Raw genomic sequence first — 26,525 nt, 5'->3', positions numbered from 1 at the left:
ATTAACCTAAATATCATATATAACACACACAATCGGAGTGTACTCAACATAAACCTATTACTGTGGTATAGTCCCATAATATAAAGACTAGTTATAAATATTGAATAACTTATTATATAGTTGCGTAAATATGTTTGATTGTTATTGTTAAGCATCACTTTATCAATACATTTACAAATTATATGGACATTGTTTGAATTTATTGTGAAAAATGACTAGAAATCAATTGGAGTGGTGTAATTACTGTTTCGATGCGCATGCAAATATGGTCTAGTAGTCATGATGCTTAAGAGAGCCTGCCATACCTATTGCTTATCTGCCAGTCCTTGAAGTACACGCTTCAATCTTATTTTTAAAGCTATAATGCAAGTCTGTCATCGTGTCTGAATGAAACGATCCACTGAAAGCTTTTCTCTTGGATATGTCATTCATCCAGTTTCAATATCCAAATTCGAAATAATTGCTGCATTGTTCCATGGTTGAGTATGTGATTCAGACTTTGAAACATTGTATAGTATTATTAATTTATACGCTCTTGTGTGAACATTTATTTATTTATATTACAGGGTTCCATAGCAACCATTGCTGACGTAATATCACTTTTATTGTAATTACTGTAAAAAAGACCCTTGTTTGCACTCTTGTTATCAGTCTACAAGGAGAGCCCATTGTAAATTTAAAGTTTCATTGATTTTGTTCTACGAAAACGTTGATGTTCTACTAATATTATAAGCAAGCCTGGATTAAAAGTAGGAATATTATTCACGAATATATGGTGACATGTTGAAATGGTACACAAAAAATCGCAAAAATCAATTATAGCGACAAGACTGCATTTATATATAAATGCGGATTTAAGTTGTAAAATGTTAAAAATAAGATGATAAAGAATGTTTTTTTTTGAAGTTTTAGTTCCTACCAAGAATCAGTTTTCTCCAGATCAACATGAATTATCCACATAATAACCTGCTACCAATGAAATCGTCACTGTTTTATTAAACTTGACCATTAGTATAAAGTAATTCGTCGGTTTTAACATTCTACTAATGGTAGCTACATCAAAAATACAAAGTAGCTGAATAAAATTGCGACTTCAGATCAATTGTGTAGACGGAAATACATATATTCGTGTCAAATGTCCCGTTCAAGGGTGATAAAACTGAGAAGGAGAAACTGTATTGAACAATGTGCAAGTCACATCCACACCCAAGCCACACCCACACCAAAGCCACACCCACACCAAAGCCACACCCACACCCAAGCCACACCCACACCCAAGTCACACCCACACCCAGGTCACACCCATACCCAAGTCACACCCACACACAGGTCACACCCACACCCAAGTCACACCCAAGTCGCACCAACACCCAAGCCACACCCACACCCAAGTCACACCCACACCCAGGCCACACCCACACCCAAGTCACACCAACACCCAGATCTCACCCACACCAAGTCACACCCAAGTCACACCAACACCCAAGCCACACCCACACCCAGGTCACACCCACACCCAAGTCACACCCACACCCAGGTCACACCCACACCCAAGTCACACACACACCCATGCCACACCCATACCAAGTCACACCCACACCCAAGTCACACCCACACCCAAGTCACACCCACACCCAAGTCACACCCACACTCAAGTCACACCCACAACCAAGTCACACCCACACCTAAGTCACACCCACACCCAAGTCACACCCACACCAAGTCACAACAACACCTAAGTCACACCCACACCCAAGTCACACCAACACCAAAGTCCCAACCACACCCAAGTCACACCCACACCCAAGTCACACCCACACCCAAGTCACACCCACACACCCAAGTCACACCCACACCCAGGCCATACCCAAACCCAAGTCACACACCCAAGTCACACCCAAGTCACACCCACACCCAAGTCACACCCACACCCAAGTCACACCCACACCCAAGTCACACCCACACCCAAGTCACACCCACACCCAAGTCACACCCACAACCAAGTCACACCCACACCCAAGTCACACCCACACCCAGGTCACACCCACACCCAAGTCACACCCACACCCAAGTCACATCCACACCCAAGTCACACCCACAACCAAGTCACACCCACACCAAAGCCACACCCACACCCAAGCCACACCCACACCCAAGTCACACCCACACCCAGGTCACACCCATACCCAAGTCACACCCACACACAGGTCACACCCACACCCAAGTCACACCCAAGTCGCACCAACACCCAAGCCACACCCACACCCAAGTCACACCCACACCCAGGCCACACCCACACCCAAGTCACACCAACACCCAGGTCTCACCCACACCAAGTCACACCCAAGTCACACCAACACCCAAGCCACACCCACACCCAGGTCACACCCACACCCAAGTCACACCCACACCCAGGTCACACCCACACCCAAGTCACACACACACACCCATGCCACACCCATACCAAGTCACACCCACACCCAAGTCACACCCACACCCAAGTCACACCCACACTCAAGTCACACCCACACCCAAGTCACACCCACACCCAAGTCACACCCACACCTAAGTTACACCCACACCCAAGTCACACCCACACCAAGTCACACCAACACCTAAGTCACACCCACACCCAAGTCACACCAACACCCAAGTCCCAACCACACCCAAGTCACACCCACACCCAAGTCACACCCACACCCAAGTCACACCCACACCCAGGCCATACCCAAACCCAAGTCACACCCACACCCAAGTCACACCCAAGTCACACCCACACCCAAGTCACACCCACACCCAAGTCACACCCACACCCAAGTCACACCCACACCCAAGTCACACCCACAACCAAGTCACACCCACACCCAAGTCACACTCAAGTCACACCCACACCCAGGTCACACCCACACCCAAGTCACACCCACACCCAAGTCACACCCACACCCAAGTCACACCCACAACCAAGTCACACCCACAACCAAGTCACACCCACACTCAAGTCACACCCACACCCAGGTCACACCCACACCCAAGTCACACCCACACCCAAGTCACACCCACACCCAAGTCACACCCACACCCAAGTCACACCAACACCCAAGTCACACCCACACCCAAGTCACACCCACACCCAAGTCACACCCACACCCAAGTCACACCCACACCCAGGTCACACCCACACCCAAGTCACACCCAAGTCATACCCACACCCAAGTCACACCCACACCCAGGCCATACCCAAACCCAAGTCACACCCACACCAAAGTCACACCCACACCCAAGTCACACCCACACCCAAGTCACACCAACACCCAAGTCACACCCACACCCAAGTCACACCAACACCCAAGTCACACCAACACCCAAGTCACACCCACACCCAAGTCACACCAACACCCAAGTCACACCCACACCCAAGCCAATGCAAACATTCACCCAGCCAAACCACACCCACATCTAAGTCACACCCGCACCTACAGCCAGGCCAAACCACATCCACATCCTAGCTACACCCATACTCAAGCCAATCCGCACCTACATTTAATACTAAACCACACCCACCTCATGCAAGCCACATCGCCCCTTAAGCTCACCGATCCGTTTCTTTCATAATGTAACATTGCATCAAAATGATGCTTTCAAATAGAGTTATATATTCCTCTTCCTTTTGTTATTGAGTTTATAGATGTCTGACACTATCCTAAAGTTGTTGGTTTATACATGAAAACTATTATTTCATGAGAATGATTCAAAATCAATATTCAATAAATATCAGAGATAATGAATGTGTAACTATACTTATTTTATATCGTCGTCAATATTGCATTTTATGGAAGCGAGCCCCAGTCCTATGAAAATAAAACTGACCGTTGAACCGAAAATGAAAAGTTGTGTGAAATTGGATCAGTAGTCTTCATCTGAGTTAACGATCTACGAAGAGCATGCGCAGTTGCCAGTAAAATGTACTGAACCTAGGTCAGTGGCTTTTGTACGAGTACTACACCACTATCAACATTGTATACAAACAACTGATCCTATTAACCCTCCAACCTGTATATTATTGTGTTGATTGGTCTTCGTCCTATACATTCCGTCCTTGATCATCGTGCCGTCTCATTATCTAAGTATACCATTTTAAATATACACTTTTTTCGCTCAAATATACTATTGATATATTTTGAATACTTATATTTTGTACTATATTGTGTCAAGGAAAACAATATTATACCGATTATGGGTGTATGGTAAGTCCATTAACATTGTTTATTTTAAATACTCCATGTGTACATGTTGCAGTTTTTCTGTTTTAGAGTTCCATTTTCATTTTATTTTTGCCATAGTAATCAGGTTGAAATAAAATTGATTATGAAATCGATAAAATTGTTTCGAATATTATCAGTCACTGTAACATATTGATGAATTTTGCACATCACATTTTTAACTAATTACTACAGTAAACATGTGCGGTCATTGCTCTCACTTTGTTCGATATATCATTAATTGTTATACAAGGATACTGATGGTTGACAAACGCTTTTAACATCAAACGCCATTTTGTTGTCATGGTTACAAAATCACCATATGGAGCAAAAATAAAAACATGTGCTTAGGTTATTTGTGAGTATGTTGTGTTGCTGCTAGTTTGAGGAATAGAAAATACAGCAGTACAATGTCCACAAGTGCAAATGCCAATTGGTTAACATGCTATACACTGCATGGTATTCGTTATTCATTGACATATTTGTATACTTTATTCGATATTCATTGAAGTTCTGGAACAGGCATTTTATTCTTATGAATATATAGATGACACAGTAGTGTTGCATCAAAATTCCAGGATCCATTAAATATTGCAAAACCTTCGTATATCTCGTTATGTATTTGAATATCTAAGGTTAGTGAATGCGATGATAGTAATCGTTGTACAACAGTGAATGAGGTTTGAGTTCACGAGGTACACGGTTTGGTGAAGCCTCTTCTCTCCTGTTTTACAGTCGAAACCAAATCTCCATGAGAAAGAATCACCTTCTCCTTTTCTACCATGATAGTTATGTTTTCTATACGCAACTAGCAGCAAAATAGTAAGGGATAAACTGTGTATATGTCGACGTCAAAGTAGTATTATCAAAGGCTGTCATCCAGATAACACAGGATTCGTTTAAATGTAAGTTTAGTGTATGAAATGGGTGAAGCTTCAACTACATGGTTACACTAGGTTGTAGGAGGCGAATCTGATAGCCTGTTCAAAATGAGAACGATACTTCCTATCTTTAGCTATACTTCAAACTCGAAAGTCATTTCCCGGGGCAAACAAGATAAGACCTCCAATGTTAAGTCATTGAACTTTTATTTCACTTGCTATTAGATTTTTTTCAATATTTTAAGGTTAGTGGTTTAGCGATTTTTGAGACAGTAAATCGCTTACCTTTGGTTTGGTTTTATTAGTTTAACGTCCTATTAACAGCCAGGGTCATGAAAGGACGTGCAAGGTTTGATGGCGGATGAAAGCCGGAGTACACGGAGAAAAATCACCGACCAGTGGTCAGTACCTGGCAACTGCCCCACATGGGATTCGAACCCGCATTCCAGAGGTGGAAGGCATATGGTAATATATCGGGACATTTTAACCACTCGGCCACCGCGGCCCCAATCGCTTAACGAACAAAAAATTTAAATAACACGCTCAATAATGAAAAACAAGTTTTATTACACTAAATATGTTGTTGATAATACATTACACATATCAGACATAACGATAATCCGTCTATGCCAAACACAAATAATCCATATATTATACAAATGTATTAGTTGAGAATTATATTAATTGATAACTACATACAGACTGAAAATATAGTGAAGAATGTGTATCAATAACTACATATAAAACTATTTCTAAGAACGTAAGAACAGTACAGTACTTGTCTGTATTTGCCGCTCATCAAACATAGAATATCGACATATCACCTCATTCTTTAAGACTTTTAATATACCTCAGCTTGGTTGTTACAGTTTCGTGCCATCCAAGCTAAAGTTTGAAAATAAAACAAAGCGTTAAATTCATGTTCTCAAAATTCATTTAAAATTAACCGTTATATAACCAGAACAAAAACTTGAAACTAAACAACTTATGATTTTATATAGATTTTTTGGTATAACTGCAAAGTAAACTATGATGAATAACGAGGTACATTTCATATTGTATTTCCCTTATTATGGCACCACAAGTCAACACTACCGGTACCCCATCTCCATCCCCGAAGTACAATATGACGGGTTCAGACTAGCAGCATTCAACTGAACTCCATGGTAATTTTATTCAATTAAAGATCAATCACTATACCCGAGTATTATCCCGCATTACTGTTCGTATCCTATTGTTCGTTTTGTATGTCTTGATAAAGGGGCAGATCGCCTCGAAAATTTGACAATTTTGCTTTGTCCATACGGTTGGAATTACTTCCTTGTCCCATATTTACCATTTGAAGTAATTCGTATCCAACAGACTTACGTTTGATTGGATCCCGTGTCATCTGGATTACTTCTTTGACCCTGAGTATTATTAGTGAAACAATTATTATAAACATATCACCTCATACCTTGAATTTCAATATATAACACACATACCGTAAAGCCGCGGAATAAATATTTTACGATTTCAAAATGCATTTTTGTTCATACATCTTCAAATATTGCTCGACGTCAAAACAGCTCCAAATTCATTTCATTAGGATTTGATAAATCAAAACTTCATCTTCGTATTTAGAAACCACTTAAAAGTATTTAAAACAAATTAAACATTTAAGAAACCAGATATATATTATATACATGTGTTTCTAAATAAAAATTAGAAATAAAACTTGATAAACTGATTATTTTTATATCTATAAATTTCTCTATTGAAATTACAAGGTAATCAATGGGAACATGCGAATCAATATGATGCAATACTGTTTTAATTGAGATATACTTGTACATTCATATTTCGAAATAAACTGAATATCTATTCTACGTCACAACATTTCATAATACATCAAATATTAATCAGCAATTTATGAATTTATACATATAAATAAAATACCAGTCAGATTCTCTGGATTGAATAGGATCCCCTAAATAAAAGAGAATTACTTCCCTTTGACCACTTCAAAAGCATAATATATAGCAGAATAGAGTAAATTTGTGCCGTGTTTTTTATTTTATTTTACTTATATACCCGATGATTATCAAATAGAAATTCACTTGTCATTACATGATAGGGCCAAAAAAGGACATTGTATCCTTAAAACTTATATTAAACTTATTATATGGTCAAAGAGAATATTTCTGAACAAGACTTCGGGATATATTTTTGGATTTTTTTTTACCGGAGCCATAATGAGGAAAACTCTTTTCCCTGCACATATTAATAAGAATTAGGAAAGACAGATGTAATACCATGACTAGTTGCAACACCTAAAGAATTAATAAACACACTTAACACAATGAGCATCCTCTCATTTTACACAAAAAAACTAGCATCAAATCACAAAATGTACAACGATTCAACTCTGGCATGAACGCAAAATTCATAAACGAGTTTTAAAGGAATAAAAAAATTCACAATGTTTGATATTATCAGAACATTAAAATGATACGTATGCTCTGCTCATTATTGCCTGATTATATAGGAACTCTTTGTTTTACAGCCTACTCTCCAGACACGCTTGAAGTCATATTATTACACGGGTACAATGTCAGAGTATGGACTTATGCTTTGTCATCAACCTTCACAATATGAAGATTTCAAACAAACTCTGAAGCGATTTCATTCTTTGGAGATCGATTTTCATGTGTGTCTGTCGATAATGAATTCGGGTAAATTTTTGCTGTGATTTTCTCTTCGGTGTTTTTGATACCGAACAATGGAGGATTCGGTCGAGGAGGTGGCAGTTCATCTTGGTTCATATCAGATGAAGAGTGTTTCGGAGAAGGGTAGTTGACCTCGATCTCGAATTCAGTCTCCACCGCCTCATCATTGGCTGCTGTTTCTGTTTTCATCTGCGTGTCACACTGTTTCCCGCGAAGCCAGAATGTCGGAACCTCGCCTCTCCCCTACAAATAATACAGATGTAGGAATACAGGTAATTCAAACTGTAAATACCACATTATCAAACAATGACCGTATCGTTTCGGGAAGTAAGAGTTCTGCCTAACATTAAAGTTAATCCTGTCTTATACCTAGTCAAAGTTATTCAGTTTACAAATGAAGAAATCGGCTCTCGTTATATCCATGGAGACATTTAAAAGGAGCTTATATTAAGATCTTTAGTGAATCCGCCGTAATTTGATATTGCTCTGGTAAAAATCAACACATGAATAAGTTTTTGTAATACATGAAGTAGCACATACTCCGAGTAAGAACATAAGTAATGCCTTTTGTAAATACTCGACCCAAGTCGTCAGGAATAAAGAAAAACATCGACTGATATTTTGTCTATAAACAGTGTACCTTAACATTTATAAGTCCCCGCTCCTTTGTGATGTAATTACCAGCTTTCTTCAGTGCGTTGTTGGTCGCTAAAGTGATGAGGATTTTATTTGCTAGAAAACAAACAAAAAAACGTTGTTCGCAAATTTGAGTGTGTGTAAATCATTATTTTTTACATTTGGTGCTCCCTATCCGTGCACTCTAATTTCCTTGTTATTAACCTCAAATTTCTATGAGTAAGCTAAATCATTGGATTGACGTGTATAATGCATTTTGACTATGCGCTGGTTTAAAGAAAAGCTTAATAATGAATCATTGCTATTGAAAATCCAAAACACGATGTCACATACGTTTCCCTAATAGTTAGATTTTATGATGGACGTACAATTTTTATTATTTCATAGCTTTACCAACGACGTTTAATTACAGCAAATAAAAGTGTAAATGAATTATGGCAATGTTAAAATGACGGGGTGATATTATATATATTACTAAAATCAATTAGTACAAATCTTATAATTGATGATACATACGAGCACTCTCCATCTTCATCTTGGCGGCGAAATTGACAGTCTCTCCAAGAACACAATATCTCGGCATGACTGCTCCTATAATACCGGTTATACACGGACCTGGAACAGCACAAGTATATCAATGTTTGTGATAACTACAGGTAGTACAAGGTTATACAAGGACCTGGAGCAGCACAAGTATATCAATGTATGTGATAACTACAGGTAGTACAAGGTTATACAAGGACCTGGAGCAGCACAAGTATATCAATGTTTGTGATAACTACAGGTAGTACAAGGTTATACAAGGACCTGGAGCAGCACAAGTATATCAATGTTTGTGATAACTACAGGTAGTACAAGGTTATACAAGGACCTGGAGCAGCACAACTATATCAATGTTTGTGATAACTACAGGTAGTACAAGGTTATACAAAGACCTGGAGCAGCACAAGTATATCAATGTTTGTGATAACTACAGGCAGTACAGTATGACAATTGTATGTGTATCCAAATTAAAATCTAAAGAAACATATTATTTGTTTTTATCATTGGACCTTATATGTAGATATGCAACACCAGTAAATGTGTCTACCATTCCTATTTAACATATTTGTAATTTATCTATCGTAAATGAATTTAAAGAACACTAATTGCCATTTGCTAGTACTTTTAATTTTCTTCTTTTCCCACTAATCAGTGTGGTTCCTCTATCGACATCGTTGATTCCAAAAACAAAATTAACTAGAACAAAACATCCCTTAATTCCATTTCAGGCGTTTTCCTTCTGTTTATGTATTTTTAATTGCTGTTTTTAAAATATTTTATTTTAAATCTCCTCCCTATTATATTAACCTAGATCATGCTCAGATTGTTCTAACTCTCACCCGTATTAATCCCGATCAGGAGCTGGACATATCTGTTGCCGGATACAGAGAATCGTTTGGTCTGGATGAGCTGAAGCATTTCCAAGGCCACGTCCGCTACCTCTGATGAGTGTCGGTCTTCGTTCCGAATGGGAAGTCCTTCAGAATAAACAGCAGATCGCAATAATTTTTTGCGAAATGCAAAGTTTTACCTTAGATTCATCAATGAAATGTTAACTATAGTACATTGGTAACTCATGGAATTGTTTTACCTCTCCGTACCTTATTTTTCTCTTACTGTATGTCTGAGACTCAAACATTCCTTGTTATATTCAATTTAATTGTTTTCCCGCTAAAGCAGAAATGCAAAACTAGTTTCAATCGAAGAAATCATTTTGTGAAATTGAGGATTTTAAACACAAACCTGATGCCACCATATAACAGTTTTTGATGGTCTCGACCTTGTATACATTGTAGTCCTCCAGAAGGTCATCTATTGTACCATATACAGAATTCATCAGAACCACTATTTCATCTGGGGAACACTCACTTGATATTCTGTCAAATAGAAACACGATATGGCAGGGTATTATTTATAAAACTCCATGTGCCTTTCGTTAAACATAAACATTATATAAGGGATGGACTGTTCAATAGCACAGATAAAGTTTGCTTTTATTGTATTGTGTTTTGAGTAAAATCAGTTTTTGAAGAACATAAAAGGAGTTTTCGATTACATTTAAATGTTTTTACTGAAATCAAATAGTAATTAATGCAGAACGTGGTTTTGAAGGTGATTTACAAACCAAGCCACTTTACATTGACGTCTCTGGTTCCTGTAGTGTTTTCAAACCTATGTGATTTATTACCTATTAAAACCAAAAATATCCAGAAACAAGATAGTCACTGAGTTGAAGTATTCAGGAGCGATTTCAACGTTCTTCTTCAGTTTTTCGGCAACAAGCGCTGGGACCATTTGGTACAGAAGCCCGTCTGTTCGTTTCTTTTCCATTCGTAGATCGTTGGTTCGATCAACCAATGTCAGTCCATATCTATTGACATGATAACATGACATAAGTCAGGTGAAAGACGGTGTAGAACATCTCTGAAACTTCGGATATAGAATGAAGCTTCATATTTGAAAACAAGTATTGATGTAACAAAGAAGATTTATCGTTAAAATGAAACACTGATTTTTATGTTTTTATAACAGAATATAAAGAAGTTATACTCATAACAAGGACGACATTCCAGAAAAGTGAACTGGGCCCAGTTTCATGAACATTCCTTAACTTTAAGGAATTTCTTAACTTAAAATTTTACATAGGAAAAGCATTACAAAAGTTAAAGAAAAATCTTGAGTTAAGGAGCCTTCCTTTAAATACGTAATGCTTTCCTATGGAGAATTTTAAGTTAAGGGATTCCTTTAATTTAAGAAATGTTCATGAAACTGGGCCCAGGTTGTGAAAATGTATTTATTGGTCTTGTTGGTGTTCATGGGATCTATTTGGAAGACGTGGAACAATAACCTGGTTAACAATATGGTATTGTAGGACATTATGCAAATATACACATAAGATCATATACCACAAAACGTTACACTACAGAGCTGTTGTGTTTTTTTCTTCTAGTACTTGCGAGTCCTTGATTAATGATCACTATAGCTGGACTTTAATTTCTATTTAACACAAAATGCTGTAAAAATTTGAAATTCCGCAATGCTCATTCTAATTTTGTCAGTCAGTGTCCCCATTACCTCTGAATACTGCTGGTAAGGTTCTCTGTGATATAAATGACTAGAGGACACATGACGAGGACAACGAAGAGGAATGCAGCGCTCACGGCCAGGTTCTTTGTCGTTTGGTCGATAACAACGTCCAAGATGTCTATAATCTCGTATCCCAGATCTCGCTGGATCTCCAGAAGGGTGTCCAGGTATATTGTCATATTGTCGAACCTGCAGACAAAAGTTGTTTCCTATCGGTTTTTTCTATCGTACAGGCTTTACATTACTTTCCATTTTGAAAAAAAAGATAAACAAAGTAATTATAAACAGTAAGGAAACTGAATCCTTGTTTCCTTTAAACACCATTTTTAAAGTAGTAATTATTCGCTTGTCGGATTAAGCATAGGTCATGCCAGTAATAAGAAGAAAGTTTCAATAAACTTTGTCTAACAAGACCAAACTGTAGCCTTAAATCGAGATTTGTTCATGACTATAGATAATCCCTGTTAATGTTATCTTCGTTTGATAGTATTGTTCCTGAACGATTCGTCTTATAAACTTACATGTGTATTAAAGGACGTGAATGAATGGTAATAGGAGAGGAACATGTTCCTTTCCGAAACGGAATAACTGGATGATCGTTAACCCATGGCTTTGTTGACCCTAGACTAACGACTTATCATATATGGTACAGCGACTCATTGTAATGACTTTATCTTCATATGGCTATATATATAAATATACCAGTATCGAGCCTTTTCCATATCTGGGTGTGTCGCTTCCTCTGTGTGATGCTGAATTTCGTTCCGGAAGTTGTTAATGATACCAGTGATGTTCGTCTCCACCATTTTGACACCGGAAGTGTAAAGTCGGTCCACTCTGGCAGAGTATAATTCAGCTGTGGTATACAGGGCCTTAAAACGACTGATTCGATTGTTGTACATCTCAAAGTAGGCCTGGGTCTGGAAGTGAGAACGAAAATAGATAAATAAAATTTAAAAAAAAAATAGAAAATAAATGTAAATTATGTATGTTCAATGTGTATGACAATATTTTTGTACCTTCGCAAAAAGATATACAAATTTATATAGGCATATAACGTATTGAACCTTCCTAAACTTTGTCTTCGCATAATCCGTAATATTGTATATTTTTGTTGCATAAATATGCAGCGCACTTTATTTACTTTGAAATATTAAAAAAGTCTGCCTGCTTACATTTCACCATCGTAAGGAGTTAAACAGCACAATCTGTTCAAACAATTTATATAATCATATACCGCGTGACATTTTTCTTTTGAACAGAAAGGTGCAATCAGCGGATGGAAATACATTTAGACTTAATAGGTTATAATATCAATTTGCTTAGTATTGAATCATGCAATTATCAAATTTGTTATTCGAAATTTATTCTGGTAGCATATATTATCTACCTTGAATCCTCCTTGCACGAAAAAGAGAGTTCCGAGGGCGCGTTCGATTCCAACATCCTGTTTCCCGCTTGTTAGTTTCAGATATGCTACCAGTGTTTTCCACACCACGGCAAACTGACCTCTGGTGATTGACTTGTACAGCCAAACAATGACCACATCTATCACCTGGAGGGAAAACCACGGTTTAGTAACATATTGTAGACAAAGGGTAAAATAGACCTATTAATATCTAGGATGAATATGGTATTGGAATTATCGAATGCGACATAAACTATGAAAATGCCATTTTTACAGTTGATATGAATTCGGGAGCGATACATTCTAACGATTTTATTATTATTATTTACGACAAAGTGTTTAAAAATTTACTTTTTTAAATATGCGTATGCTATCCCCTATGACCTGGTTTAATTCTTGTCCTTAGAATAAAAGGTTTCAACAAAATCAACATACATATCGGATTTAAGGTAATATTGGAACATCAAAAAGGGCAAATCTACTCTCACTGTATAGGCTGGCTCACTTGTACCTGCTTCCCCATGGCATGATCGTAAAAATGTGATTTAATATTGGATAGTCGTTATCTTCTGCCTAACGCCACTCTTAACACCGTCTCACGTTTGGCCTTGAGTTAACCTGTGAAGAAGACTGTGTAGGTTATGTCCCTTGGCCGAGAGCCGAGACACACCATAATCATAGGACTGTGGCAACAGGCAGTGAGATAACACTATAAAAAGCCAAAAGTTCCCCTATTACAAAAATACGCATCAGTCAAAGCAGACCACTACTCATACAACATATTGCATACAGGTAAGTCCGTTCTAAAATAAAATGACCCTGGCTAAATAACAAACCGACCATCATTGTCCTTACTGACCTGAGTGTAGTATTCCATTTCCACATGAAGGTTGTATGTATCCTTTGACAGCAGCTGACGATGGAATTTCAGATATTCCTGCAGTTTTCCTTTAGATTCGAACTCGGTCCTTTTCTTGTTGTCCAGATCGGCGGGCCATTCCGAGAGGGCGTCAATGGCCTTGTCTGTGAACATGTATTCGGTTAGAAGAAAGGTCTTTGTTTCTGGTCCAAGGTCACTAAGGTAAAGCACACTCATGTCCCGCTCCTGTTGGAGATGGTGGATCAACTTGCCGAGCTCAACACTCAGTTGTAGCTGGAACTTCGTCTGCAACAATATCAAGCCGATACCCACCGGTGAAGTTAAGTGAATCAAACCAATACCCGTTGGTAAAGTTAAGAGCTTCAGTACAACGATTTCGAATGCATGCAGATTGAATTCATGTTACTAAACATGTCATAAAAGAAAAATAGCATAGATAGACAGACAATGCAAATTGCTTAAATAGACAATGTATTCACCACCTGAAGTGAAAATATAAATGCATAGTGATGTATTAATTAATTGGTTAATATGATGATGACTTTTATCTCTTCACAGTTTGTATTTGAAAACGTATTATTTGTAATAATTCAAGGAAGTAAAGCGTATTTCACAAAGCGGTTTACTGTGTCTTTCTAAGTGTAAATACATTGTACGACACAGACGATACCAGTTGTCATTATTTAGTTCACTATTTTTCTCTTATCACTAGCTTAAAGATGCTCCACCGTTGACAAAAAGTATTTTTCTCTTTCAAAGACAGGAACAGACGATAAGTTTTTTCTTCAGTTAAAAAAGATATTTACTTTACACTATAACCGCCATTAAAAAGTTTGAGCTTCTCATTTTACATCAAGATAAAAAAAAAGTAAAAATAATAAATTACATCCCGCAAAAAACACTGTGCTAACTATATCCTATAGGGAATGAAGTACTGATTGCGCATGTACCAAAAGCAATGTTAATTATCTTATATTATTTTTTGTGTAAATAGGAACATATATACACGATAAAACACCAATTGTTGTTCAAAAGATGAGTGTCGTTTTTGCTCTGTCGGCGGTCGAGTATCTTTAAGGGTCCATTAACAATATTGAAATCCCTTTCATATCTCCCAGAGGAATGTACTATATTTACAATTGTAACACATTATTAATGACATTTACATTTAGTGCGCTTATTCATTTACAGCTTAGTGAATTGCACAAGTAACATCATTATTCACAAACTCCGTATCGGTTATTGGAACCTTTCTTTGTCCCGTTTTCGTCTCCCTACCAATTGACACTGTGTCAGCGTAGTTATTGTCATTGTGTACCTTCTCGTTTTCCGTCTTGCGTTTCACTATATCCGTGAGTGTGTACACGCTGAAGGCCCAGAGTCCCAGGATTGGTAAGACGGTTAGACACAACATTTTCACTAACTGTAGTCGGTTTCCTATGTCAGACAGTTCCTTCCCACGACACAGATCTATAAACCGGAAGTTGTTAAAATCAGGAGACAAAATACAATAGAATTTGATTGATGAATATCCATTTTTACAGAAAATCATGAAGATATCGCCTGTGTAAAAAGTGAGAGAGAAAGAGAACGAAACCATAATCCGCTCTGAAAATAAATAAATGTCCCTTATTTCAAAGAAAAGCTTTAGAGTAAAAGGTTCAAGATATTTGAAGATTTGAAATCGATCTGCAAGATTTGCTATTTCATTGCTCTAGGAATCATCAGTGACTCAACCGTGGTTAAAGTAACTTTGCCACAATTATAAAGCAAATACTGATAAAAAAAATGATATAAAATGATCATTACATGGAATAGCCTGATAGAAATTAATCAACTTAACTTAATCAATTTAAACCTACACTAAATAAACTCTTTAAAAAATAAACAAATTCTGACCGGAATGTTTTATATAGCCAAATAGGGCCCGGTACACATTCATGCGACATGTCAATGAGGCTTACCCTCATAAATCGAAACGGCCTCAATTGCAAGGTGAAGTAAAGGTATATCAAAATGTAGGATAATCGAACGAACGGCGACTGAAACTTAATCTCATGTAGATAAAAATGTAATGCATAAAATTTTCATGGGTAAAAAGGTTAACCATTCGCTTTCGCTAAACGTCTGTATTTGAGTAATAAACATATGCACTTGGTTTAAAAGGAGGGAATGTCCAATCTATGACTATAATGGTATTGATCTGTTCACTCACCCATGGTAGTGACTCTCTTCTGGTACGAGTTCTCAGTCCCGAACGATATGAACGATAGCGTCCTCTGGCTCAGTTTCCTGTTCACGTTCATTTTGGCAGCTCTAATGAATCTAAAATAAAAGTGATTCATTTGGTGTTATCTTGTTTTATCAATTCAACAACATGTAATGATGATAAGGCTTGTTTATAGCTTTTCAGCGGCGGGAAACATGTAATGGTATATTGTATTTAAGTCTATGGTGACATAATGTATTTACCATATGAATGGAGGAAACATGTAATGGTATATTGTATTTCAGTCTATGGTGACATAATGTATTTACCATATGAATGGAGGAAACATGTAATGGTATATTGTATTTCAGTCTATGGTTACATAATGTATTTACCATATGAATGGAGGAAACATGTAATGGTATATTGTATTTAAGTCTATGGTGACATAATGTATTTACCATATGAATGGAGGAAACATGTAATGGTATATTGTATTTCAGTCTATGGTGACATAATGTATTTACCATATGAATGGTGGGAAACACGTAATGGTATATTGTATTTCAGTCTATGGTGACATAATGTATTTACCATATGAATGTAAACAGTAATGGTATATTGTATTTCAGTCTATGTGAATAATGTATTTACCATATGAATGGTGGGAAACACGTAATGGTATATTGTATTTCAGTCTATGGTGACATAATGTATTTACCATATGAATGGTGGGAAACACGTAATGGTATATTGTATTTCAGTCTATGGTGACATAATGTATTTACCATATGAATGGTGGTAAACATGTAATGGTATATTGTATTTAAGTCTATGGTTACATAATGTATTTACCATATGAATGGAGGGATACATGTGATGGTATATTGTATTTAAGTCTATGGTGACATAATGTATTTACCATGTGAATGGAGGAAACATGTAATGGTATATTGTATTTAAGTCTATGGTGACATAATGTATTTACCATATGAATGGAGGGATACATGTGATGGTATATTGTATTTAAGTCTATGGTGACATAATGTATTTACCATGTGAATGGAGGAAACATGTAATGGTATATTGTATTTAAGTCTATGGTGACATAATGTATTTACCATATGAATGGTGGTAAACATGTAATGGTATATTGTATTTCAGTCTATGGTGACATAATGTATTTACCATATGAATAGAGGAAACATGTAATGGTATATTGTATTTAAGTCTATGGTGACATAATGTATTTACCATATGAATGACGGGAAACATGTAATGGTATATTGTATTTCAGTCTATGGTGACATAATGTATTTACCATATGAATGGAGGAAACATGTAATGGTATATTGTATTTCAGTCTATGGTGACATAATGTATTTACCATATGAATGGTGGGAAACACGTAATGGTATATTGTATTTCAGTCTATGGTGACATAATGTATTTACCATATGAATGGTGGGAAACACGTAATGGTATATTGTATTTCAGTCTATGGTGACATAATGTATTTACCATATGAATGGTGGGAAACACGTAATGGTATATTGTATTTCAGTCTATGGTGACATAATGTATTTACCATATGAATGGTGGTAAACATGTAATGGTATATTGTATTTCAGTCTATGGTGACATAATGTATTTACCATATGAATGGAGGAAACATGTAATGGTATATTGTATTTCAGTCTATGGTGACATAATGTATTTACCATATGAATGGAGGAAACATGTAATGGTATATTGTATTTCAGTCTATGGTGACATAATGTATTTACCATGTGAATGGAGGAAACATGTAATGGCATATTGTATTTCAGTCTATGGTGACATGATGTATTTACCATATGAAGGTGGGAAACATGTAATGGTATATTGTATTTCAGTCTATGGTGACATAATGTATTTACCGTATGAATGGAGGAAACATGTAATGGTATATTGTATTTCAGTCTATGGTAACATAATGTATTTACCGTATGAATGGAGGAAACATGTAATGGTATATTGTATTTCAGTCTATGGTGACATGATGTATTTACCATATGAATGGTGGGAAACATGTAATGGTATATTGTATTTCAGTCTATGGTTACATAATGTATTTACCATATGAATGGTGGGAAACATGTAATGGTATATTGTATTTCAGTCTATGGTTACATAATGTATTTACCATATGAATGGAGGAAACATGTAATGGTATATTGTATTTCAGTCTATGGTTACATAATGTATTTACCATATGAATGGAGGAAACATGTAATGGTATATTGTATTTCAGTCTATGGTTACATAATGTATTTACCGTATGAATGGAGGAAACATGTAATGGTATATTGTATTTCAGTCTATGGTGACATAATGTATTTACCATATGAATGGAGGAAACATGTAATGGTATATTGTATTTCAGTCTATGGTGACATAATGTATTTACCATATGAATGGAGGGAAACATGTAATGGTATATTGTATTTCAGTCTATAGTGACATGATGTATTTACCATATGAATGGAGGGAAACATGTAATGGTATATTGTATTTCAGTCTATGGTGACATAATGTATTTACCATATGAATGGAGGGAAACATGTAATGGTATATTGTATTTCAGTCTATGGTGACATAATGTATTTACCATATGAATGGAGGGAAACATGTAATGGTATATTGTATTTCAGTCTATGGTTACATAATGTATTTACCATATGAATGGAAGGAAACATGTAATGGTAAATTGTATTGCAGTCTACGGTGACATAATGTATTTACCATACGAATGGTGAGAAACATGTAATGGTATATTTATTTCATTTAAGAGATATGATGGTAGCTACACAGTTGGAGCAGAATTTTGTCGTTACTCAGAACTTATGAAGATCACCCCGATTATGTTATAATATTCCATCCTCGCTTAATCAATTTCCTTTATTAAAGGGTAATAATTCAATTATGCTTGTTAGGAGCATTTTCATTGGCTTAAAATTGCTTTATCAGCCCATAAAGGTATAAATGGCGTCACCGTTTGTAACGTTGCTTCTGATTGGCTGAGATGGCGGCGTAATGATTTCATAGATAAAAAAGTCCCAAAAATGAATTTTGAATATTGAAGAGATTATATTTAGTAAATTGAATTATAAGGATTAATTTGAATAGATATTTTTATGTTATGGAAACATAACACAAAAATCTGAGTGTAATCTCATCATAAACCGCTTTGCGGTTTATTTAGAGTATACTCAGATTTTTGTGTTATATCTCCATAACATAAAAAAATCTATTCAAGTTAATCCTTAAATAATCGTCACCATATGAGCATTGGTGTGTAACCTGCAAATCAACCAAACGTCTAACATCTGGTGTTCTAGAATATCCAACGGTGCACAACTAAACAGTAATCAAATAGTCGCATCATAAACCGGATATACAAAGATAGATACATCACTTCAATCCATTTCACATATCTTTAATTACAAAGTGTGAACGCAGACTTTTTGTGAATCCTTAAAGATGCTCCACCGCCGACAGAGCATAAATGATATTCATAATTTGAACAATAATTGGTGTTTAATCGTGTACATATATGTCTAGTTAACACAAAATATAATATAAAATAATTTATTTTGCCTTTGGTGCATGCGCAATCAGTATATCATTCCATATAGGATATAGTAGAAACCCCCCCCCCCCCCCCCCCCATATAGGATATAGTGCAACGGTTTTTTTTCGGGATGCAATTAATTATTTTTTATATTTTTAACTTAAAGTAAAATTAGAAGCTCAAACTTTTCAAAGATGGTAATGGTGTAATGTAAGTAACTGTTGTAACTGAAAAAATACTAAATCGTCTGCTGCTGTTTTTGATAGTGAAAAAAATACCATTTGTCAGCGGTGGAGCATCTTTAAAGTCTGGTGAAGGTATCAATACACTACAGCCTAACTGCTAATGTAAATACTAGTCACACGTTGGGCTAAGTAGGAACATTGAACTTATATAGTTATTATTATCTAACGCCTTATCAACAGCTATGCCAGACCTCCTGATCGGATGTTTGTAAATATATAAATTATTGTGTGGGGAACAGTTATATACAATGTACAATTATAGATTATGAAGCAGACTGATATCGACTTATAGTTCATTGGATTATTTATTATGTGAAAATATCCATGGTATTAATTTAGAATAAATAAATAATGTTTGCTGTTAACTATCAAAAACAGCAGCAGACGATTTATTTTTTTTTCTTCAGTTATAAAAGTTACTTTACACCGTTACCACCATTGGAAAGTTTGCGTTTCTAATTTTACTTCAAGTTAAAATATTAGAAATAGTTAATTGCATTCCGAAAAAATTCTGTGGCACTATGTTCTACAATATAGAATGAAGTTCTGACTGCGCTTACACCAAAAGCACAATAAATTATTTGATATTATCTTTTGTGTTAATTAGACATATATATATACGATTAAACACCAATTATGGTCTGTCGGCGGTGGAGCATCTTTAAGTGGAAATTCAGTACAAATAATTAATGAAACTCAATGAATTAAACCGTTTTTAATGGTGGCAGATGTTTTATATTTTTAATAATTGCAGAGAACATTGACACAAGTTTTTACAAAATCATAAAAAACGCGCGTTTCACATTGAACTGACTGTAATGACATTTTAATTAACCATAAACATGATAAGTATAAGTGAGTACAACCGGTAAAGGCTATGGAATAGGAGTTTAGATCGGTGTTCAATATTAGACATTAAATATTCAAAGCAAAATGGTGGATATTCTTTGAATTAATGGAAAGAATTATCATCATGCTTGCATATATAGTATACCAAGAAAACAGGAAATACGAGATTTGTGGTATATATGTGTCACTATGCATTGTTGCTGAAACTGATCTAGTCACTACCACATTATCATCATCATCAAACTTTATTTCCTCCAGGTGGAGATGCAATATAAATCGACATAAAAAGATAACAAAGAGAGAAGTTCAATAAGTATAAAATAAAGAGTAATAAACAAGCCATTACTCTTTTGCGCGAATTTTTATCAAAGTGACTTTCACTGATGGAATAAACACGAAGCGTTCAAGATGAACCGAGCCGATTTCATCAGGTGTGTCTTTTTACTAGCATCATCCTTGAAAGGGACTCCTGCTGTATCCCCTAAAAGGGTTCCAGCAAAGAAATATGCTTATGATAGTGTTGAAGACACAGGGCCCAAATTCATGATTTCCTGCAGAAACCTGTCACGGAGAGCTCTGGAATGATCACAGCTAGCGCAGAAATTAACTATGGCGTCGTGGAAGGGCTGAAGGCACAAAACACACACTGTAGTATCATGGGTGACTGATAATGTCAACATGGAACACAAGGGGAAATGACCTGAACATCCAATAAGGATGTTGCTGCTTACAACATGACGTACGGTTTGTAGGATGAATGACACAGCCGAAACATATCAAAAAATCTGAATCATTTGTCATACGGACTTTCAAGCCGCGTTTTCAGTAGATGATATTGCGGTATTCACTATTGACTTCCATTTACATTTAAATGGGAATGTATATGTCCACGGAGATCCTGGTTTTACTACTTGTACATTCAAATAGGAATACAATCGTGCGGTGAAGGTTCGCTTGACTAAAAACTACTGTTCTAAGGATATCAGTTTCTGAAGGAAACGCAATTTTCTTCTGTCAATTTCGGCAGATATACGAAATAACCCAAGCATGGGATCGACCATGTCCGATCTTAATCGCCGGTGTACACAAAGAATAAGTTTCGCTACATAGTGTTGGAAACGAGCTATTTGTGAAAGATCGCTCACACTTAAATGCGCCCAATGTTCGCATCCATAGAGAACAGATGGCAAAACCACTTTTTTGGTACAAATTGGTTTTGACGAGCGGATTAATTAAATTGGATGGGTCAATGCCAATGATCGAGTGGATGGTTCTTCTTCCTTTATCACACGCCGCGCGAACACGTTCCACGTTGGACATTCCGGCTGATACTGAAGTTCCAAGATGAACTTGAGAACAAGTTATACTTATATCGACAGGACCGCCTACATTTAGCGGCTATAAAAACACATTTCTTGCACATCTTCATAAAAACAGCTACTACTTTTGGAAAGTGCGATAATTTTCTTATCAAAATCATCCTTCACATATTTACAAACTTCCATCATTAAGACGATTTAAGCCCCATTATGACAAACATTACTCTAGCTTCTTGAAAATCATCTAATTGAAATTCATACTGTCTGTCTGACCGATATAATAGGCATGAGCGAGGCTTCCACTGCAACCTCATTGGCCAGTTATAAAAAGTTTCTCTTCTCGGGACGTTGTATATCTAAAATGGATTTCGCCGTTACTATTTCAACATATACGAAGACAGACTTGTTATTTAGACCTCTAAAACGTCTATAAATGGTCTTATGGCACTCTTGTGGGTTCATGATTATATAATCTGTAACTAATTCTCATATCCCTGTGGTCACTACTGGCGTTTTGAAATAAATAGTGAATATAGCTCAACTCCCGTGAAATAAAAGCACTTTACAGTTACTGATGGCTTTGACCCCACTTGATTTCATTGCTTCCGAATGGAGTGGTCACATGTTTCATCATTGATCTCTGACATATATGAAATACAGTTGTACATGTCAGCTGCAAGAGCCCCATACCTGGTCGTATTGTACTAACTATAACATATTTTCATATCCAAGGTTTATCTTTTATCGCGGTTAGATACCATATTGTGACATTGCGTCATATTTTTTCAGAGAAAACTACGCGAGTTTCGCTCACAAAATATATTCATATTTTCACTGCATATCTACTGTCAACCTTATCAAGCGCAGTTGGCATTTAGAAATCTATGAACTGCCATCCGCTTATTATGACGTTGTTATCATTTCATTGTGATGCCACAATTATTGTGCCAGTGATCACAGAAGATGGCTGATGAAATGGCAGTTCCTTCTTTGATGATAATGGATTTTTCATTTATTATCAATGCAAAATCTTTTCAGATTTCATCATAATGATAAATAACAACATTTGGTCGGGACCATATCAGGATCATTTCATGTAAGTTTCAGCTAAATCGCACTGTAGAACTTGAGAAGAAGTTCAAAATGTGTTTTCAAGATAGCGGCTGTGGCGGTCATCTTGGATTTCAGATCGAACCTGAAATTAACAACACTTTTTCGGGACCATGTCAGGATCATTTCATGCAAGTTTCAGCTAAATCGCACTGGTAGATCTTGAGAAGAAGTTCAAAATATATTTTCAAGATGGCGGCTGTGGCGGCCATCTTTGATTTCGGATCGACCCGGAAAATATTTCACTTTGTCAGGACCATGTCAGGATCATTTCACGCAAGTTTTAGCTAAATCGCACTGATAGAACTTGAGAAGAAGTTCAAAATGTGTTTTCAAGATGGCGGCTGTGGCGGCCATCTTTGATTTCGTATCGACCCGAAAAATAACAACACTTTGTCGGGACCATGTCAGGATCATTTCATACAAGTTTCCGCCAAATCGCACCGGTAGAACTAAAGAAGAAGTTCAAAATGTGTTTTCAAGATGGCGGCTGTGGCGGCCATCTTGGATTTCAGATCGACCCGGAAATTAACAACACTTTGTCGGGACCATGTCAGGATCATTTCATGCAAGTTTCAGCTAAAATCGCACTTGTAGAACTTGAGAAGAAGTTCAAAATGTGTTTTCAAGATGGAGGCTGTGGCGGCCATCTTGGATTTCGGATCTACCCGAAAAATAACAACACTTGGTCTTCGTCTATAAATGGTCTTATGGCATATAAGTGGGTCCATGATTATATAATCTGTAACTAATTCTCATATTCCTGTGGTCACTACTGTTGTTTTGACACAAATAGTGATTATACTTAAATACAACTCCCGCGAAATAAAAGCACTTTACAGTGAATGTTGTCCCTGACCCCATTTTACCGTAACTCGATTTCATTGCTTCCTTGGAGTGGTCACATGTTTCACCATTGATCTCTGAGATATATGAAATACAGTTGTACATGTCAGCTGAAAGGACCGCATACCTGGTCGTATTGTACTAACTATAACATATTTCCATATTCAAGGTTTATCTTTTATCGCGGTTAGATACCATATTGTGACATTGCGTCATATTTTTTCAGAGAAAACTACGCGAGTTTCGCTCACAAAATATATTTATATTTTCACTGCATATCAGCTGTCAACCTTACCAAGCGCAGTTGGCATTCAGAAGTCTATGAACTGCCATCCGCTTATTATGACGTTGTTATCATTTCATTGTGATGCCACAATTATTGTGCCAGTGATCACAGAAGATGGCTGTTGAAATGGCTGTTCCATCTTTAATGATAATGGATTTTTCATTTATTATCAATGCAAAATCTTTTCAGATATCATCATAAAACTGTCATCAAATGGAAAAACAATGAATAGGCATTGAACATCTTTATACAACTAAAGAATAAAACTTGTTTGGATTATCCGGTTACTTTACTTCTATAATAGCATTTCAACAATATGTTGATTAGTTGTTAAAAACTAAACGTTATTGTTTGTTTACATGTACATCAGAGATATCTGTGTCGTTTTGAGGCGTTTCTTTTTCAATAAGGTCTATCGACAAGTTAAGTAATATAGACAGCGCGGACAAATGGTTCAACGAAAGTATATAAAAGCTGGCTTAAATAATTTTGGTTTCACTGTATAGCTATCACGTTTGAAACCCTTCAAAAATTCTTTCAATATATGCCATCGAAAATTGCAATAAAACCGTTCCTCGACTTATTCGATATTAAATTATTAAATTTAAAATTATTTAAAATTGAATAATATTTCCTCAGAGTTCAACTATTTATTTTCGGTATGAACCGAGAAAAAAATACATCTATAAGACAATAAATCAAATGCAGAAGACACACAACACAGGCTGTTTACAATCGAACACTTGTGATTAGATATATATGTGTCTGTGTTTTTTATCACAACATTATTACAATTGATACGATTCAAATTTAGATTCATTTAGTTTAATTAGCAATACTTACCTTTGTCTGCCGTGAAATCTGACTTCTTCCTTCTCTCTAAACTGTCATGTACGCCACGCATGCGCAGTAAAGAACAACCTGGTTATATCTCAACTATTTGTAGACCCATCTGCGCGGATTGACATTAGTTATACTTTATTAGTACATGATAAATAGAATGTATAGTAATACAGCTATATCTATGATAATTTTAGAATTGAATAGAAATATTTTATGTGACATGTCACCTTCATACTTGCCAACAATAAAATGCTAGATACGTCGAAATCTTTATATTATTCATTGGCCAGTAATAATTTATCAAGGAAATATCGTCTTCAATGTTAATTGAAAAGCACTTTTTCCACTTACGTTCTTCACTGTTATGGATGAGTAAATCTCTTCATACTAATGGTTTAAGATTCTGGAAAAATCGAGTTCAGCTTACTCGTTTACAATTATTTCAACAGTTTGGATACATAAAAATCGATATTAGCAATCTTTACCATATTCTATAATACTGAGAAGCATCGTCAACAGCAATAGCATGTTTGTGAAAATGTGTTAAAATACCTCGAAAGGATTGTCATAGAATTCGCGACTTGACGCAAACTGTGAGTTTACTCCCAGCGTCGCTAAGAAACGACTACGTTGCCATGGAACAGACATAAATCGTATTTCCCAAACTCTAGAAAATGTTGAAGTTTACAAAATGTGATAATTTTTTTTATCTATATGTGTTTCAAGATTGGAAATATGTAGACTTTGTAACGTCTCTTGCCGAGCCATTGATCTTATATAATCATACATTTACACCAACACTCTCAACACCGCTTCACCTACTTAGAGAAATTCTCTTAGACATTTTAGATGCACTTTATACTTCAAGGTGTTTCCTTGTAACTCCCAAACATCATCATATTATACTCATCACGATTAGAAATTGTCTATAAAAATAATTTCTGATAGTGTAAATATATATATATATATATATTTTTTTTTTTTTTACCTTGTAAATATTTTTCGAATACCCGTTGAGTACAGCAAGATTTCAGGAATGAAAATTAAAATCATTAACGAATATATGTTTCAGTAGATATCCATCCGTGCTATCGTCAAACTTATCTGTTCTGATAGATAGAACAAGGTGTCATAAACAGTGACGCATGCGCACAATAGAACAGACAAAATGGCATTGATGGAATAACAACAGGATACTTGAAAGTACAAGGTATGTGGATAAGTCGTTTAACAAATCTATTTTGCATTTTCAAATATTGTATAATATTTTGTGTGTTTTGTCTCTTGTTTGTTAAAGATGACTG

At 36.1% G+C, this 26,525-nt stretch overlaps 2 protein-coding genes across 2 annotated transcripts; one reads left to right on the top strand and one right to left on the bottom strand.

Annotated features, from left to right (window-relative positions):
• Window positions 1–1,135: 1,135 nt before the first annotated feature.
• LOC138308666 (mucin-2-like) lies at window positions 1,136–3,612 on the top strand. The gene is made up of 2 exons (XM_069249705.1): window positions 1,136–2,381; window positions 2,621–3,612. The coding sequence occupies exons 1-2, from the start codon at window positions 1,136–1,138 to the stop codon at window positions 3,610–3,612; spliced, it is 2,238 nt and encodes a 745-aa protein (XP_069105806.1).
• A 2,075-nt stretch (window positions 3,613–5,687) lies between these two features.
• Window positions 5,688–25,552, bottom strand: LOC138314817 (uncharacterized). Its single transcript, XM_069255381.1, has 13 exons — window positions 25,222–25,552; window positions 16,117–16,226; window positions 15,220–15,371; window positions 13,881–14,186; window positions 13,004–13,168; window positions 12,316–12,533; window positions 11,602–11,802; window positions 10,715–10,897; window positions 10,270–10,403; window positions 9,867–10,004; window positions 9,001–9,099; window positions 8,489–8,580; window positions 5,688–8,091 (listed from the first exon to the last, which is right to left on the bottom strand). The coding sequence occupies exons 2-13, from the start codon at window positions 16,205–16,207 to the stop codon at window positions 7,783–7,785; spliced, it is 2,088 nt and encodes a 695-aa protein (XP_069111482.1). The 5' UTR covers window positions 16,208–16,226; window positions 25,222–25,552; the 3' UTR covers window positions 5,688–7,782.
• Window positions 25,553–26,525: the final 973 nt, after the last annotated feature.

Source organism: Argopecten irradians, chromosome 1, assembly GCF_041381155.1.
Source record: "Argopecten irradians isolate NY chromosome 1, Ai_NY, whole genome shotgun sequence".
Classification (NCBI taxonomy): Eukaryota; Metazoa; Mollusca; class Bivalvia; order Pectinida; family Pectinidae; genus Argopecten; species Argopecten irradians.
The sequence above is the reverse complement of the archived record's forward strand: the minus strand, read 5'-3'. Positions and strand labels throughout refer to the sequence as shown.

Coding starts and splice junctions, on each gene's coding strand:
- LOC138308666 (XM_069249705.1), top strand. CDS start 1,136: ATGTCCCGTTCAAGGGTGATAAAACTGAGAAGGAGAAACTGTATTGAA. Junction 2,382..2,620: donor CAAGCCACACCCACACCCAG/GTCACACCCACA, acceptor CCAACACCTAAG/TCACACCCACACCCAAGTCA.
- LOC138314817 (XM_069255381.1), bottom strand. CDS start 16,207: ATGAACGTGAACAGGAAACTGAGCCAGAGGACGCTATCGTTCATATCG. Junction 10,898..11,601: donor CTTACCAGCAGTATTCAGAG/GTAATGGGGACA, acceptor TCATGTCAATAG/ATATGGACTGACATTGGTTG. Junction 8,581..9,000: donor GATGAAGATGGAGAGTGCTC/GTATGTATCATC, acceptor TTTGTTTTCTAG/CAAATAAAATCCTCATCACT.